Genomic DNA, 19,693 nt, shown 5'->3' with positions numbered 1-19,693 from the left:
CGCACCCTAAGCTTAAGTAAGCTGCCAGTTTAGCTGCATAACAGGAGAAAGTAGCGACTCTGCAGGAGTATAGAATATTGCTAGAATACTGAACTGTTTACTTCTTGTGCATCTTTGCTAGTGACATGACAGAGAATCCCAAATGGGAACAAACTGCCTGTTTATTGTAAGCCGTATTTATACCTCATTACCTGCTAATGGTGATGGAAGAATTTATTAACCAACAGCTATGAGATAGTGTTATTGAGGAAGGTACCTGGGGAGCACCAGTGTTAACCAACCTGAAGATAAGTGCAGATGGACAAAGGAGTATTGTTTGTGTTGTATCGGTACCATCACAGGCTTATCCAACCCTGAATATACGGATACTCTGGATAATCTGGGGCAATGCAGATATTTTTCTACCACAGATCTATGGAATGAATACCACCAGATACAGGTAGCACCAGAGGATCACCCAAGACAGCATAAGAACATTATCAGTATCAGCATTTGTTGTTTGAATTGAAAAATGCACTGTCCACATTTCAGCACCATCAAGGTATTGTGGGGACGTATGGAGTACTTAAATGATATACTTATCTTTGTGAAGAACATGGAATAGGATGCAATATGAATAAGGGAGATGTTTAATCGGATGCTTGTGGCACACACCTAACATTCAGTTTAGAAACGTGCTATTTTGTGTTAGAACTAGTACAGTACTCTGGGCATATAATTAGTCATAAAGGAATCCAGACAGACCCCAGGATAACAAAAGTATAGAGAATTTTCTGGCTCCATGCATGGAAAAAGAATTGCAGTATTTCTTGGACCTGGCGAATTATTACTGGAAGTTTGAATCCAAAATTTGTGGAAACAGCACAGCCACTAACTCACCTACTGAAAACACCAATGAAGTTTCACTGGTCACCAAAATGCAACGATTCATTCATTTGGCTGAAAGAATTGTTAACAACTAAACTGATACTAGTTTTCATAAATTAGGAGGAGGAATTTGTCCTTCATTTGAAGCGAGCTATCCGCAGCTGTGTATTAAGTAAGGAAATGGATGGGGCAAAACATCTGGTTGCCTATGCATCAGCACACCTGAACAGAGAAGGAAAGAAATTCTGTGTCTCATATATTGTATAACATGTTTTTGATGTTATTTGCATTAGAGAAAATTCAGGATGACAATCCGGTTAACATGCTAGGTGCTAATATTCAGTGAGTTCAATTCTGAGGTGATTCATAAACCCTGGCAAGTCAAACAGAAATGTCAACAATCTGAGTCAGAAAGTTAGTGTGATGCAATGAGTGGGGTCCATCTGTGCAGTGTGGCAGAAGGCATTAGCAGCTGATGCATACTGCACGCTATTTATAACACAACCAAAAATTGTCATGCACTTGTATCTCAAATTGTGGTACTAACTGTGTTACAAAATGAAGTATTTAAACAGGTGCTTGATCATGCATTAGCAAGGCTTGATAGTTGTAGAACAACAGAATGACATATCTCAATAATATTGGTGGTGAACATATATGCAGGACATAGAACAATCTTTAAAGAAGAATGTACCATACACTTAAGTCAAATTGAGTCACGAGCATATTCCGCTGCAGAGATAACCAAAGGCCAGCACATCATTTGAGCAGATTGGTTTCGATATCTTAGGTCCTTTTGGGAAGACACGGCAAGGAATATTATGTGGTAATGATAATACATCACTTTTCGCATTACACAGAAATTATAGTTCTTTTGAAATCAACAGGCCAACACTGTGACACATGCCCTGGTTAGGGAGGAAAAACAATCCTATAATGCTCGAATACGGTATTAGTAATCTGCAGCTTGACACAGTCACATTGATTAAATATCTAGGCATAACGTTGCAAAATGATATGAAATGCAATGCGCATGTAAGGACTGTAGTAGGATATGCAAATAGTCGACTCTGGTTTATTGTGAGAATTTTAGGGAAGTATGGATCCCCTGTAAAGGATATCACATATAGGACACTAGTGCTACCCCATTCTTGAGTACTGCTTTAGTGTTTGGGATTGCCGCCAGGACAGATTAAAGGAAGACATCGAAGCAATACAGGGGCAGACTGCTAGATTTTGTTACTCGTAGGTTTGATCAACACACACTTCTAATACAAGGGCCTGTAATACATTGTACTCGATGCATGAGTTTCAAGTTGGCAGCAGAACCATTTGACAAGTGAAGAATGAGAAGTGTGGGGCACCAAGCGTGTGGCACAAACCAATCACAGTGCAATAATTGCTCCCGGTCGTGATGTCAAAGCTCCTGCATCGCTGGCTTTGTTTTTTTTTTTTTTTTTTTTTTTTTTTTTTTTTTTTTTTTTTTTTTTTTTTTTGACATAAACAATGTGCTTTGTGGTCAGTTTCCACCATGCACTTGCATTGTTCTGTGCTTCTGGAAATTCTGATACGTGAAAAATGTCACAGAAAAAGAGTTAGTTCGCCTATTGACAATGCTGCTTCGACGTGTGCTGCTAAGCAGTCAGGCACTGGAGTTATTACAGAGAAATCTTGAGTTTTACGAACAAGAGAAAGAATGTAAGAGTATTCATGGAGAGCCATCGGTTCCTGCCGATAAAGTAGTGGAACACACATAAAAAATTCTTGGACTTAGTGCAAGAACACCAGGAAGTAAGGGAGTCTTACTGCAAAATTTGAAAGATGTAGATGTGAACCATAATGATTCCGAGGTGTTTGGATCAGATAATGTCATTTTAGCAACTCCCAGAAAGAAGAAAAAGCAGTCTCACCCCATCACCGACTTAAGATTATTTCCAGAGTGATGCTATTTGCAGGAACAATTATGCTTACTACTGCAGGAAAGAGTATCCTACTGTAGCAAAGTTGCTAGTGTTGTTAAAAAAAGTGCACTTTCCATGGGTGGGAAAGCATCACTGAAAATTATACACAAAAGTATGGTTTTCCATTACGAAGCTCTAGATGGACGGGAAGTCCTGTCGGAAAAGGCACATACCGTACAGAATCGAAGCATATTCTTGTACGAAATTGTGGGCAAGGGAATTCATTCCATAATATACCTAGATGAAATGTGGATTAATGCCAGGAAAGTTGTCAGTAAATGCTGGATGGATGACACTCCAAGCAGTAGGGGTCATCAGCCGACAGGAAAAGAAGCTAGATGTGGTCCACGCAGGTTCTTATAGTGGTTTTGTTCCTGATTCACTTCTAGTTAGTTAGTTGGTTGCATGTTCCACTGATCAATTGTACAGTACGGTAGCCGTTATGATGGGGAACATGTCAAGTGCACAAGAAATGCACATATGAAACAAGATCTTACAACACAGAGTTAAAGATTAATATTTCTATTATTTATCCCATTCCCTTAAATGGCACAAAATGCATATAGTATATTTATAGATTTATATTCGTGAATGTCACTGTTGTTTTTAAACTGGTCCATGTTGTTGAGAACAAAGTTCATTAGTGAGTAAATGTACTGTGAGGCTGTTGTAATAATTCTCAATCTTTTAAAAAGATGCCTACAAGATGTGCGACTATGAACCCCACACATTATTCTAACCGCTTATTATTATTCTGATTGCAAAAGTTGCTGAACCTAGTCGCTTTAGAAGATCCAAAATATGAATTTTCCAATTAAAATTCTCATCTATATGTACACCCAAAAACTTAGTATGCTCTACCCTGTCTACTGACTTCTGTTGATGTGTTACATTTATTAAAGGAACTGTACTTTTTGCAGCAGAAAATTGGATGTACTGTTTCTCCCCCCCCCCCCCCCCCCCTTCCATGTGGTACCTGGCTTTTTCTTTTGAACTGTTCTCAGCAATTTTTTCTCCTACAGCTAAGAAATGGTTGTTAAATACATTAGCTACTTGTATACTGTTGGTTAAGATGGTCTCGTTCTCTTCAATAGTAATACTACCTACCTCAGTGGTTACTTTTTCTGTCTCCCTTCTAACAACATTCCATATTGATTTGATTTTATTGCGTCTTTCTTGTGGGCCTCGTTTTGATGAGTGTGAAATCGCAACTGTTTACATTTCCAAAAGGCCCCACAGACAAGCATCGCTTCACAGGAATCCATTATATGGGCAACCAATCGCTTCATAGATAGCATGTATGGACAAATCACAGCAGTCAGTCACTGATCGCTGGTCACGTGGAAATCCAGGCAATCTGATGAACCACACGTGATTTGTGCAGGATGGCTGCCTTTCTGGTTAGCAGTGATGTGTGGCAATATGACTGCAACTTGTTTCTCTATTCATCAAGCATAGTTGTGCAGTGTTGTTTCATTTCGCTTTGCCCGTGTTGAGTAAGAAATTTACTTTTCTGAGACTGAATCCAAGAAACTGCCAATGTTAGATAGAATCTGGCCTGGGGTGAAACACTGGCTAATTTGTTGTTTTATTCCACAAGAAAACTGGCAATTGAGCTCATAATTATGAAGATGTGAAGTCATGCACATGAATACTAAATGAAATCCGTTAAATTTTGGTTACACAATAAATCACACAAATATAAAGGCTGTAAATTCAACTTAATACCTAAAAATAATGATAACATGTCTGACCACCGAAATATTGTGCCTGTTGGACACCATGAACCGACAACACTCCGCAGACTATTCTATCATTCTATCAACAAATATGCTGGAGAAAATTAAGAACAACAAACACAAAGCTGTTTTGACAAAAGGACTTTTTTTATCCCTTTTCCTTACATATATACTACCCATTCGCCCTTCTTTCTTGGCCACAGAGGCGCAGGTGTGTGTGTGTGTGTGTGTGTGTGTGTGTGTGTGTGTGTGTGTGTGTGTGTGGCGGGGGTGGGGGGGGGGGGGGTGGGGGTGAGTTGGGGGCAGTGCTGGATGGGGGGAGGGGATTTTTAAGTGTATTTTTCCAATTTCTTGTTTGTTGTTTTCAGCCTGAAATTTCCATTAATATGTTATAGAATTCATGATGTGTGCTGTTCAGCACACAAGTATATCTTTTTCTTTATCAAAAGTATATGTGCCACATAAGTGCTTATTTCTGACAAGGATATAAATAACCGTACCTCATGACTCAAGTTGGAATGTTTGACTGTTGTGAAGCATATATTGTACTCCTGTATAATGCTTGGATACAAGGAGTTGAAGTCCATCAGAAGCACCAGTTTATCGTAAAAGCCCTTTTTGGGTTCCAAAACAAGGCCACCAGCATACTGTGCCTTCTTTCGGCTTTTACGAATTGTCCCGTCTCCATCTTCTTCATTATCACCATCAAAATCCTCCTGTATTGATATTAATTCATATTTATTCAGGGTAAGATTAAACAAAAACTTAAAAAGTATATACAGAGCAAACTGGTAATGTATCCTTCTATTAGAACAAATGTATTTCAAAATGAAGCACATAGTTTCAAAAGTTATTTCCTTTGATTTTTTGTGTTCTGTCTAACTGACCACTAAAAATTCTTTTACTAACTAAATGTTGGCTCCTTTTTTGTACCTACAAAAGGAAGGAAAGTACAAAGATGAAGATAACACTGCCATAAAGGATCTGAAACAGTTTCTCAATAGGTTTGGAACCAACTTTTGCATCATAAGGGAAACAGAGAAAGTTAGATGTTCATGATGGCTTAAGAACTTAATGGCTCTTGAACTATAAACTAATGAGAAGTAAGATACATTACAATTGGCCATAACCATCATAACCATTATTGGAACCTCTCGGATGGAACTCTATGCAAAACTATGGGAAAAGCAACCACTCACCTACCGTAGACCCGATGTGTGGCATGTCATTGCGCCACATGTAAACATCGTTAAGTGTGGCTACTTTCAGTGGACCTTCTTACTGGCATAGAAATACATAAATTGTGGCACAGAGTTTACTGATGTCAATAGATATGCTAATAACCTATTAGAAACCTGAAAAGCTGCTGCATGGGGCTGCAGCTGTCATAGAGAATGTGAATGACATAAAACATTTTGCCATATTTCTGGAATACACGACAGTAATGAGTTCTAACTAAATAATTCCATCTTCTAAAAATGTAGGTGCTGATGATTGAATATTACAGAATCGTCAGATTAATTAGTCCTGACTGCAAACTAAATATTTTTTTAAGACAGATGAATTACCCTCAGACTTCAAGAATTGCAATTCCAGAGGGGGGCGGTATTGATAAGTCATAGTTACAAAATGTATATTCAAATTATTTACTGATAGAAGGTGACCTTGGGGAAGATCATTTTGGGCTCTGGAAAATTGTGTTGCAGCAATTAAAACAGTCCAGCTTTGATCCACCTTCAGCAACTTGCTGACCAGGGCCCAAAAGTTCTGAGAGACGAACGGTCTCTTAACATCTGTTACAGTCAGGTTAGTACTGTATTTCCTTTCCAAAGTTACATTTTTTTGTACCCTCTGAGACACTTATTTGTCCCACCCTATATGTGCTAATCTCTGAGGATGAGTGAAGATACATGGTAATATCAGCATAAGAATTCTGTCACTGTCAGAGGGGAAAAGTGCCCATATACCCAACCCATGTGGTCCAGACTGCCAGACACAGGTGAGGTACAGTTATTTGTAGGTAAAGCAGACAGTAAGAGATGCTCAAAGGGTATCTTTGAGTCACAGCCGTATTTTCAGTGGGCAAGGCTGCATTGGATCTACTCCATATACAATGGTAACATTGCTAAAGTAGTAGTAGCACTGAACTACTATGAGGAAGGGAGATTACATGGACGATAAAAATGGAACTTGTTAAGATAAAGCCATTAGTGATAGGTAATTTTTTGTCTTTTTTCTGTCATTTCTTTCACTTTTTTTGATTTTAGTATTCTTATCTTAGATGGTGTAGCATAGTTATGATCGCTAATAATGTTAAAACATATTTCTTTTTCTCTAAAGGATAAATCTGTTTTCTTATTATTACCTGAATATGAAAAAGCTTTAAATTTTTTTGCTTATTTTATTTGCATCTGCTATATTAACCATGAAGTGATGAACTGGTAGGTAAATCATAGACATGAAAGCGCACACAGCAATATCAGAAACACAGTTGAGCAGTGATATACAAGGGGTGTTTGAAAAGTCTGTGCAAAAATAAAAACTACTTACGTGTTTGGGGTAAACCTTTTTTTATTTTTCGACATAGCCTCATTTTAGACTTATACACTTTGTCCAACTCTGTTCTAATTTGTTGACCCCTTCCGAATAATAGGAACTGTCCAAGTCTGCAAAATATCTATTAAATGCTGCAATCACCCCCTCATTTGAATAAAATCTTTGTCCTGCCAGCCATTTCTTCAAATTACGGAACAAATAGTAGTCCAAGGGAGCCAAGTCTGGAGAATAGGGGGGATGTGAAACGAGTTGCAATCCTATTTCCAATAATTTTGCGACCACAGCTGCAGATGTGTGTTGGTGCATTGTCATGATGGAAAAGGAATTTTTTGCGGTCCAATTGCTGGCGTTTTTTCCTGCAGCTCGGTTTTCAAATGGTCCAATAACGATGAATAACATGCACTTGTAATAGTTTTACCCTTTTCCAGATAGTCGATGAGGATTATCCCTTGTGAATCCCAAAAGACAGTCGCCATAATCTTTCCAGCCAAAGGAATGGTCTTCGCCTTTTTTGGTGCAGATTGTCCCTTGGTAACCTATTGTTTAGATTGTTGTTTGGTCTTAGGAGTATAGTAATGTACCCATGTTTCGTCCACAGTGACGAAACTACGTTTAAAGTCCTATAGATTCTTCCTGAACAGCTGCAAATCATCCTTGCAACACTTCACACGATTCCGTTTTTGCTCAAGCGTGAGCAATCGCAGATCCCATCTTGCGGATAGCTTTCTCATGTCCAGATGTTTATACAAAATATTATGTACCCATTCATTCGAGATGCCCACAGCTCTAGCAATCTCACACACCTTAACTCTTCTGTCATCCATAACCATATTATGGATTTTATCAATGATTTCTGGAGTCTTAACCTCCACAGGGCGTCCAGAACGTTCAGCATCACTTGTGCCCATATGGCCACTTTGAAATTTTGGAAACCACTTATAAACTGTTCTAATCAAAGGTGCAGAGTCACTGTAATGTTTATCAAGCTTCTCTTTAGTCTCCTGAGGTGTTTTGCCTTTCATAAAGTAATATTTAATCACCACACGAAATTCTTTTCCATCCATTTTTTGACAAGCACTCGACTTCCTTGATTCACACGAATGCCAAACACAAAGAAATAGACCAATATGGCTGAAATTTGGTGTACATTCTTTCCAAAGATGCTACTAACTAAACATGACCTTGATACGGGCCGGTGGTGCCGTCTCTGGGACTTTGCATGAACTATTAAAACGCTCCTTGTACAGTGAGGGAAAGTTAGTGAGTGCTTGTACAACAATGTGGCAAGACATGCGTTTGTTGATTTGAGATGAAAAAGAACTTGTCGGGACTGCGAATCATGGAACTTAAAGGCTGAAGATTGGGCTTACCATCACAGTGCATAATGAAAGTTGAAGTGATCATTATGAACAGAAAGATCATATGGTTTGGGTGTTACTAAACGGACTGCCTATCAACCGTTACTGAAAATAAGTCCCCGAAAATCAGTATTTCCTTCTCATCCCATCCTGCAAGCCTCCCTTGGAGTTCTGAGTGACTTTTCTGAACTTTACCCCTTTCCCTTAACCTCTCCAGTCCTTTTCCTTACCCCTCTTCCTTCCCCTTCAATTCTTCTACCAGAAGAAAGAGCCACTGGCTCCAAAAGAATATAAAATTTAAACCTGTTTGCGTGCGTGTTCTGCTGCCACTTGGTGAGCAGATTTTTCTATCTATCCATTTACATTAGACCGAGGAGCCAAAGGAACTGGTACACCTGCCTAATATCATGTAAGGCGCCCACCAGCATGCGGTACTGCCGCAACACGACGTGGCATGGACTCAACTAATGTCTGAAGTAGTGCTGGAGGGAACTGACACCATGATTCCTTGTAGGGCTGTCAATAAACAATAAATCTGTAAGAGTACGGAGGAGGAGGGAGGGGGGGAGGGGGGGGGCAGTTCTTCTGAATCTAATGGCCAGCTGAAGTATTTAAACTCAGAAGAGTGTTCCTGGAGCCACTCTGTAGCAATTCTGGACATGTGGGGTGACACACTTTTCTGCTGGAAGTGGCCAAATCTGTCGGAATTCACAATGGATATGAATGGATGTACATGATTATACAGGATGCATACATACATGTCACCTGTAAGAGTCATATCTAGATGTATCAGGAGTCCCATATCACTCAACTGCACATGCCCCACACTATTACAGAGCCTCCACCAGCTTGAACAGTCCCCTGCTGACAAATACAATTTGAAATGAGACTTGTCCAACCAGGCAATATGTATCCAGTCATCAGCATCCAATGTCTGTGTTGATGGGCGCAGGCGAGGCATTAAGCTTTGTGTTGTGCAGTCATTAAAGGTACACAAGTGGCCCTTCGGCTCCGAAAGCCCATATTGACCACATTTCGTTGAATGGTTCACATGCCGACACTTGTTGATGGTCTGGCACTGAAATCCACAGGAATTTGCGGAAGGGTTATACTTCTGTCACATTGAACAATTCTCTTCAGTTGTTGCTGGTCCCATTCTTGCAGGATCTTTCTCCACTCACAGTGATGTAAAAGATTTGATGTCTTACCGGATTCCGGATATTCAGGTACACTTGTGAAATTGTCGTATGGGAAAATCCCAACTTCACTGCTACCTCAGAGATGCCGTGTCCCATCGCTCGTGCGCCGACTATAACACCACGTTCAAATTCCCTTAAATGTTGATAACCTGCCACTGTAGCAGCAGTAACCGATCTAACAACTGCAACAGACACTTGCTGTCTTATATAGGTGCTACCAACACAGCACCGCATTTACATATCTCTGTATTTGAACACACATGCCTATACCAGTTTCTTTGGCACTTCAGTGTCTATTGATGATATAAACTTTGGTAGATTGGAATGTGCAAGTGACAGGACACAACAATGGACAGCAGTAAGTCTGTGTGATTGGTGATCATTTACAACTCTTAGTTGGATTATTTACATGTATTCAGAAAAGATATTACAGTAGTGTCAAATTCTGCCATTCTGGGTATAGCAAATGAAATGCCCAAGAAAATATAAATATTTTTTAGACCCTCATACCCCGTCATAAAGAGGGAAAAAATTGGGAAAAGTCATATGATTTCATTGATAAGTAGTCACTTACGGAAACTGCAGATCATACATAAATGGAAATATACTGGCCTAGTGTCTTAAGACTTAACATGCAGTTGACAAACATATGCATTCTGTGTCTTTGCAGAATTGCTCTGAGCTATGATCCAAGGATTGGATCTATCAGAGGGGAGATATGTAGCACCGCCACTATTTTTCAGCACTAAGTAACGAAATAGCAGTGCTGCCACAGCTGTTGCAAAAGGGCCCTGATTGTCATTGAGCACAGAACTGAGCAAAACACTTACATGTCAGATGCAGCAATACCACCAGCCTGTTTTCACTTTGCAGACCAGGGGCCAGCACCCACAGTGCCGACAACACTGCAAAAAGGCAAAGGAACAACAGGGCAATTGCTAAACCTTCTAGCCACCGCCATGTTTTGGTGTGTGTCGTTGGAAGCGGTGCCCTGGCACAACAAGTTGGCACCGAACCTGTACAAATAGCCCAGCAAAAGCAGCACAGTATGGTAGCACGACCAACAAGGGGAGGACTACACCAGATGATCAAGTGACATTGTTCTGCCTGCAGCCACTACGAGACTTGGGCTCCACCACCGACAAGCCTATTGCTGGTTCTCCCAGCTGGCGGGCAACCTCTGGGCTTACTTCAGCTGCAGCCAGCTTCCCACCCTGGAGAGCAACCATTTGTGATCAGCGCAGTGCAGCTATTTCACCGCCTGCACTTGTGCAGCAAACTGTTGATGTATGCCTCTACTAGCAAAGGTGGACACCACCACTGGTAGCTGTCTTCCTCTACAAGAATTATGACAGTCTTCTGCATCTGGGGCGCCCTGCCCTGAGTTGCACTGGCGAACAGACATCACCTATCAGAATAGTCCATGGGTGTACTGCCATGGGTGTCAAATGTGCAGAATATTTTGGTGATCAGACATGTCGTCATCGTCAAGTGCGCTAACAAACTCAACTCCTGAGGGTGTGTGGTCAACTGATATCTCCTGCCCCAAAATCTAGTCCCTCGGTGGTCTGTGCCCATGGCCACACGTGGAGAGTCATGGATACACTATCGTTGATGACTGTGACAGCACTTATGAAAGTTTTCTGTCCACCATGGTCGCCAGATCATTTTGTTTGCTGAGAGTCTTCTTAATTGAAATCAGTGCTGCTTCCCAAGCATTGCTAAGATTATAGCTGCAATCTTGGCTAATGAGATCATCCCTGATGCGAATTTCTAGAGGAGTCAGAAATTCACACCAGGGATGATCTCATCGACCATGATCGCAGCTAAGATCTTAGCAAGTCTTGGGAACCAGCACTGAATTTAATTAAGAAGACTCTCAGAAAACAACATGATCTGGTGACCACGGTGGACAGAGAACTGGCATTAACGCTATCATAGATGGCAATGCAATCGTCTCAACAACTGCTGACATGCGACCCGCGGGCACAGACTGGAGGGAGCAGCTCATGGAGGCAGGGGATGTGAGTCAGCTACTTGCCCTCAAGAACTCAGTTCATCAGCGCACCTGATGATGGCAACATGTCTGACTGCCAAAATATTGTGCCCTTTGGACACTGTGAGATGGCAGTACATCCGTGGACTGTTCAATCAACAAATACATCATAAGAAACTGAAGAATCATGCCATGTATCAGCATTCCGAAGCAGCTACCAGCAGGCTACTGAGTATCCGCTGCAGCAGCACACCATGCTCACTGCTGTCATCACACATCAAAGGGGCATTGGCACAATGGAACAATGCCATGAGTGCTGCAGTTTGTTTTCTAATAAAATGTGTGTCTGTTGATCATCAACACTACCATTGTAGAGGCTATCTACCCCAGGCTCTACAATATGGAGGGATGGATGTCGCAGGTTAATTTTATGCTTCTCGATTTCTTTTTCATTTTGTGTATTTCATTCAGTTGTTTAATTTCACTTGAATGTGACTAAGTTACAATTTATTTAGAAATTAACATCTATGTTTTCAGAAAATAAAACAATGCAATTATTTACCCAAAGATTTATTACTTTCTGTAATGACATACTATCAAATTTATAGAATACACCAAATTGAGGAGACTTTTGGTGAAGTTTTCACATCAGTCAACACAGCTTTCAAACAGAGGATGAAGTTAAGAAGTCTTTATGTAAATATGACTAGCATGTATTTCACATTGGAAAAGTCACAGCCAAAAATACATGAAAACTGGAACAGAGTTTCAGAAATAGAAGATCTAGGGAATTTCTGAGCAAATGATTATACGAACATGATTTCTTAACTAAATCCACATTACAAATAAGAGTATTAACTTTATAACAATGAACTCCTATAGTTTTTGTTTAACTGTGAAATACTTACATGTGCAACCTTTTTCCTGCCATACTCTTTATCCGGAACAATGTAATCCTTCTCTGAGAAGGCATGGAGTAGGAGAAATTCATTCCGTTCAGATCGACCACCAAGCAAAGTTCGAGACATGACATTTCCTACAACAAGCGAATACCAAAGTATTTACACAAGCACATAACAAAAGTGTTAAAATCATGTTTTGTGTAGAATGTAACAATAAAACTACAGTATCTGTAATAAACAGTTATAAAAAAGGTAGTGGTGGGTAGGGAGGCCACAGCGCATGTGGTTCACTGCAGAAACTTTGTACTGAAAAGACAACAAAATTTCATGTAGTCAGTATTCTCTAACTGATGAAAATAGCGTCACTCTTAATGCATTAAATTGAAAGCATTATCAATGCTACATGATCTCTCACATTTTCTCAGTGGCGGGTGTGATGAGGATGAGGATTATCATCATCATTATTTGTGTTGTAAGGCCCTTAATGGCAAGGTCACCAGCATCCAAAATGAAATAAAGAGGGATGAAGTTGATGACTATAAACTAAAAAAGAACACTATGTTTTAAACCAGCTACATCAACAAGCATGATTTTAAATTACAACACTGACATTTTGAGATTAATAAAAAAGCAACCATAAAATGCAGATAAATCACACCAGAATAACAAAATAAGATCAAGGGTAAAATTCCAGTACAGGCACATCAAAAGGGGCCCTGATTATTGTGGTGTGGTATCTACTTAGAAATAATGGATGACAAAGCCATTCTGCAACACATTAAAATCTCCCAATATTTCGGGAAGGAGTCCTGGAATCGCACAGAAACTTAAAACACAAACCAAACTCATTTCATTATTAGATAAATTATAGGGCAGATCCTGAGCGAGACCCACATTTGTCCTAACGTTGTCACGCACAAGCAGTTAAATATCAATAACTGTGTTCCACATCTGTGAGACACTGGTAGTCCCTCACAGTGCAAAAGAAAGGTGTGTCAATGGGAAATGTTCCACTTGAAGCCTTGCAAGGGCTACTTCTTCAGCTCGTCATGGATGGAAGGAAGTAAACCACGGTCACTCTGAAGGTTTCGCTGCACACAGTATATTACTCTGTACTTCCAGTCATTGAGCCTTCCAGTAACTCATTGTCTTCTCAGTCATATATGTGGTAACAGCCTGCACGAGAACTGAACAGTGATTAGGAGGTAAAAAGGAACATGTGTGCTTGGCATCAGCAAGTTTATTTCCCCGGATCCCGATGTGCCCTGGAACCCAGCAGCAAATAATTTCCTTTTTCATCCCGCAAAAAGAGGAGAACGTCCTTGACTTCTTGCACAAGCTATCTGATGAGTGCATAGCAAGAAGGGCACTTAGGGAATCTGAGCAGATAAGGAATTTCTTGCCATGATGCTTCTCGCCTACTCCAGTGCTCTGTTGATAGCGAACAATTCTGCATAAGAATCTGTAAACTGCTCTGGGAGCCCAATCCTAAGAACGAAGTCAGAGAACATGGTGGAACAGCAAAATAAGTGGCAAAGACCGGGTGTTTATATGCCTTGTATTTTTTCTTGGCTTCTGCATAAGAGACGGACATTGCCACATTTATTTCCATACCTGCCAACTTCTTGGACTATCAGTAAAATTCACGCACGGCCAAAAATCTAATGATTTTTGACATACCCGGGTTGATGAAAATAGTAATAGTTCTGTGCTACAAAATACAATAACTCATGTTTTAAACAGGATACCTCAATGAAATCACATTTACTTACATCACAGGCCAATGATTTGTAGATGGACATAACAATCAAGAAGAAATCCGTGTTAAACAGCAGCAGGCATGGTGAATATTGGTTTGGAGCATACACAACAGAACTTCCTTTATAAATTAAGCAGATCTATGAAAACTGAAAGAGGCTTTACACAATAAAACTTGTTTAATGTAAAATGGGCAAGAAATAATATAATGGACGCTGCAAATCGCATGCTAGTTCGACTTTTAAGTCATAGTCGTGGCCTTTTTCGTTTCTTGCAAAAAGTCTTGAGAAAATGATTTATCATAACAGGGACCAGAATTCCTGGTCTTGAAAACAGAAATACACTCAAGAGAGTCAATGGACATGGGTGATCTGAACTCTGTTCTCTTTTTCTTCACAAGGCTGAAAATGCGTCCAGATCTTGCATTGCTATGGAGTGTGGTGAAAATAGAGAGCATTACTCTAAAAATTTGGTTATACTTATGAAGTTCATCCGCTCTCCAAGTTCCCAACTGGAATCACTTGTATCACCTTGATAAGTAACCAAATTGTCACCTACCTGAATAGCTGTAACTTCCTTTGAAGCCCATTCACCACCTCATCTGCAGTTTCATTCTCTTCCTTGCATAACATGATAGGAAACTATCCCAAGAAAACATAAATGGAAGAAAACTGTACATTTTCAATTTTTCTAACCAAGTAGCTTGAGTGTGCTTAACACATCATCCTTGAGTGGAAACTTGTTGATGACATAGTTACAGGCAGTACAAAAGTAGTATCTCACTGATGAAAAGAAAAGGAATATATCTGTATCCTGGAGATCATTCACTATGTTTTGATGTCATGAGTTCTTTCATTTTGAATCAAGTTGCACTCAACTTCAAGCAATGATGAGATTTTGACGATTTTGGGCTTCACAAACCTGGTGAACAACTGCTTCAGCAAATCCATTAGGAGCTGTAATAAAAAGTGATCTTGTGGGGAACAAGTCTGAAGGGCAATATTCAATTTGTCAAATACAGGAATAGTCACAAGAAGCAAAGGGCAAAAGGCCTTGTCCAAGTCTGAGTAAAGGAACATAAATAATTTTTCATCACATGCTGCAGCAGAAGTCTTACTTTTTAGGATAGGTTCGACACATTTGGAAGAATATATTTTTCTTTTAGGTGCATGAGTAGTAGCAGAATCAAGAATTCTATTCTTCTGATACTCTTTGGACCCACTTTGTTGAACTCTAGGTATTCTGAAAGACGTCAAGCTTGTGGAAATGTTTTGGGTCCTTAATATTACTTCCTCCTTGAAAAAACAAAGATGCAGATCACAGTGGTCCAAAAGTCTATACAAACTTCTGCCTAAAGATAACCACCTAGTATGCACATACTTCAGATTTTTCTTTGCCTCTTTATTGTGCAAGTTCTGAAATTTCTGAAGGTGTTTTTTCCTCTTGATACTCTTCTCTAAGAAATAAAATATATCACCAAGGATCTCATCCACTTCACAAGTAATCTTCCAGCATCTTTCCCAGCTGCTAGATTAATCAGGTGGGAAATGCAACCTATGATGGCAATACCTGGTTTAACGCCCTTCAGAACTGCTGAAACCCCATTTTTGTGTCCTATCATAACAGGAGCATTGTCAGAGCAGAAAACCGAAGTTTTCAATTGGTATGTTATGAGAAATCAGCTGTGGTAAGATCATGTAACCTATCTTTTGCCTTGTTGAGCCCCATCTAATGTTGGTATGGATAGCACAGTGCTCACTGTTTGGTCCCGCGGGATATCACAGGATGTAATAACAGGATACAACTTGGCATTTGTATAATTGCTCCCAGCCACTGCCAAAGAAAATGGTCTGTTCCGAAGGCAATTAACAACTTCAGATGACGCCTTTTTGGTCATTTTATTCACAACACATATAATTTTCATGCAACCACACCTATATTTCTTTACAACTTCTTATGTGGGAAATATCATCTGAAATAAAGCACCAGCATGATCACCCGACTTGAGGGCCACTGTGTTCCATCAAAAAGGAAGTAAAACCAGACACTCAGTCCTAATTACATCACTGTCAATGTTTCCAGACCTGGCAAAAGAGGTGTTGACTTTCTTGTTATCTTTCTTTGATTAACATAATTTACTTGTTAACCGCACTTCACATGACTACTTAAATTGTTTCTTCGACCATGTGCAATATTAATATCAAAAGGAACATGTCAAAGCAAACAAAGTCTTAAACCATTAACCCTCTCATGACCCATGGGACATGTGTGTCCCACTTCACTTTTTCGTGCTTCATAACCAACGGGACAACAGAAACCCACATCTGTGGTGTGCTACCATCTACTGGAAGCCTTCGCTACTATCTGAAACCATTATAGACTTCTTCCCGCCAAACAGCTGCATTCTGCTGGAAGTTGTTTGATGCAGTGAACTTGTTTGATCACTTCTGTGAAAGTTTTTGCATATTTTTCAACTTTTCTTTTGCAAATAAGCAAGGTAAGCATAATAACTGTAATTATTGTGTTTCTTATCATTTATTTGTAAATATTACATGGAATTTCAGTGTAAAATGTGTTTCAGTGACTTGGTAAATAGGTTTTAGTTTTTGACTGCATGAAATATCAATCACGTGGTCAGTGGGACATATTTGTCCCACATATTATTTATAATTTCATTATACATTCGACATTTTGGCTTTATTTCTTTCTCTGTGCAATGCTACATCACTTGGCACAGTAAAGTATTCATACAATAATAATACAAATAACAACAACAATGCAGACCTTACTTCCGTTTTCTTTTTAGAAATGTCACGTCTGAAAGATGAAGGACTTCTTGAGTATTACTTTTCGCTTCCTGATAATGAAGAATTTTCAGACGAAGCAAGTGATGATGAAGCTGCAGATGAACTCACCCATCTTGATGCATCCAATAGTACATCTATTGATACTACACCGCATACGACATTGGCTGAGCCACCTAGCTATGGTCGTCACAACAATGGTGACAGTGCTAGACTGGAGGTGGCAGAAAATGATGGTATCGCGTGTGCAGTAAAAGAAAATGTCGTCAAAGTTACCAATGACACTGCAAAGGAAGTTATTGTGTGTGCAGAACAAGAGAATGGGGCCAAACATGCCAATGAAACTGAAACAGAGTGGACTGACACCGTAACTTATTTTGAAAACTTATCAGCATCTCTTGATGGAAGTGCAGACATGAAGTTTGATTTTGGACAAAATGATAAAGAAATAGATTATTTTTTTACAATTTTTACTGATGATTGTTTGAGGAAGATCAAAGATGAAACTAACCTCTATGCAACTCAAATTTGTGACAACATTACTATAGGTAAAAGGGTAAGACAGGCCAGCTGCAATTGTAAAGACACTGATGTTGAAGAGATAAAATATTTTATTGCCATTCACATTCTAATGGGAATACATAGGCTGTCTGAGCCAAGTCACTATCCGTCCACCGACCACTTTTAGGTGTAAGTGCAATTTCTCAACTAATGAGTAAAACTAGGTTTAAAAAAACTGACTGAAAAGATTCATTGCAATGACAATGCTACAGCAGTACCAAGAGGTGGAGCTTGTTATGATGGACTACACAAATTACGCCCAATAAGTGACACTATCAATAACAATTTGAAAAAAGTACACACTCCATAAATATCATGGCTTTTGATGAAAGTATGGTCCCATTCAAAGGGCACTTTTCTATAAAGAAGTAGCTTCCAATGAAGTATGTAAAACGAGGTTACAAAATTTGGTGTCTCACCGATTCAAAAACAGGTTTCATAACCCAGTTCGAGGTGTATACCGGAAAGAAGCACACCCAAGACTATTGTTCATTTTTGGAAAAAATGTTGTGCTTCATCTTACTGAATCACACCTGCAGTCTCACCGACTAACTGTGTTTGATAGCTTTTTCATATCATACAACCTGATGAAGTCACCAAATGAAAAGAGGACAAACAGGAAGGGACTTCCAGGCATGATGAAGAAACAAGACAAATTGCAATGGGGGCAGTTTAAGTTCAAAACAAAGGGATGTGTCTCAGCAATAAAATGGCAAGACAAGACTGTGACAATACTACGCACTTATCATAGCCCAAAAGTTGTAACCTTCCTCAATAGGAAAAACAGAGATGGTACTTCATCAGAGGTATTCTGTCCTAAAGCAGTTGCCGAGTATAATACACTTAAGGGAGGTGTGGATCGCTTTGATCAGATGTGTGGGAGATATGCAACTAGAAGACGATCTCTAAAGTGGTGGCATCGTCTTTTCTTTTTCGTAATTGACCTGGCAATTGTTAACAGTTTCATAATGTGGAACTGTAAGCACGGAGGAGGTCATAACCAGTTATCCTTTCACAGTTCGCTTATCAGACAACTAACAGCGGGTCATGAAATCAAAAGAAGAGGAAGACCGAATTTTCTAAGAAGAAACAAGTCAGTTGTCAAGCTGTAAAACATTTCCCAGTAAAAGACACGAGGAAACGCTGCAGGTTCTGCAGCACAAAGCAGAAGGAAGTACGAACCAACATGACGTGCATACACTGCAAAGATCCTCTACGTGCACATCCCTGCTTCGAAAAATTTCATAGAAAATAAATGTTCCTAATATCGGCATTGGTAAAATTAACATCAAACATCATTTGTAATATAACCCTTCTATTTGTTTAAACTGTCACAAAAATTAATTATTTTTTTGTAAAAGTTGCAGCTGAAATTAAATGTTCTCTCTTATGCTCTGTTTTTATTCAAACCTATGCAATACTCCCACCTAATGACCAATGGGACATGTAAGTCCTACTTAAAATATTTTAAAAAAACTGGTCATAGCAATCATACACTTTTTATACATTTCACTTTAGAAGCTATTCCTTAAGCAAAATACAAAACAAACATTTAAAAAACTGAGCAAAAAATAGTTTGGTCATGAAAAGGTTAAAACGTGACGTCAACCTTGTGAACAAAGAATATGCACATGGTACCCCCCCCCCCCCCCTCTCTCTCTCTCTCTCTCTCTCTCTCTCTCTCTCACACACACACACACACAGACACACACACACACAGACACACACACACACACACGTGAAATGAATGTAATTAGTCCATATGTGGTCAAAGAATATGGATTAAATAACAATAAGCAAATGGAGCGGAACAAAGAATTTGCAGCGCAGAGCCTGTAGACACATAAGATTCACATGGAAGAACTGTTATCCAGGCTTTAAATTCCTTTCCAATGAAGACACAAACATCACACAGTTATAAGTACCAATCGTTACAAACAACGAGTTGTCAACTATCGTAGACTTGCCTTTAACCCAAGCAAATACTCAATT

General features: G+C 39.5%; 1 protein-coding gene across 1 annotated transcript in view; it reads right to left on the bottom strand.

Moving 5' to 3' along the window:
• Nucleotides 1-19,693, bottom strand: part of LOC124595494 (DNA polymerase alpha catalytic subunit) — a 262,660-nt gene that overhangs the window by 103,760 nt on the left and 139,207 nt on the right. Inside the window, exons 17-18 of the mRNA XM_047134258.1 lie at nucleotides 12,585-12,712; nucleotides 5,068-5,283 (exon numbers count right to left, since the gene is read on the bottom strand). Coding sequence (XP_046990214.1) covers nucleotides 5,068-5,283; nucleotides 12,585-12,712 — 344 coding nt within the window. The remainder of the gene's footprint in view (nucleotides 1-5,067; nucleotides 5,284-12,584; nucleotides 12,713-19,693) is intronic.

The sequence above is a fragment of the Schistocerca americana genome, chromosome 2 (assembly GCF_021461395.2).
Source record: "Schistocerca americana isolate TAMUIC-IGC-003095 chromosome 2, iqSchAmer2.1, whole genome shotgun sequence".
NCBI lineage: Eukaryota > Metazoa > Arthropoda > Insecta > Orthoptera > Acrididae > Schistocerca > Schistocerca americana.
Note: the sequence above shows the minus strand (reverse complement) of the source record. Positions and strands in the feature narration are given on the sequence as shown.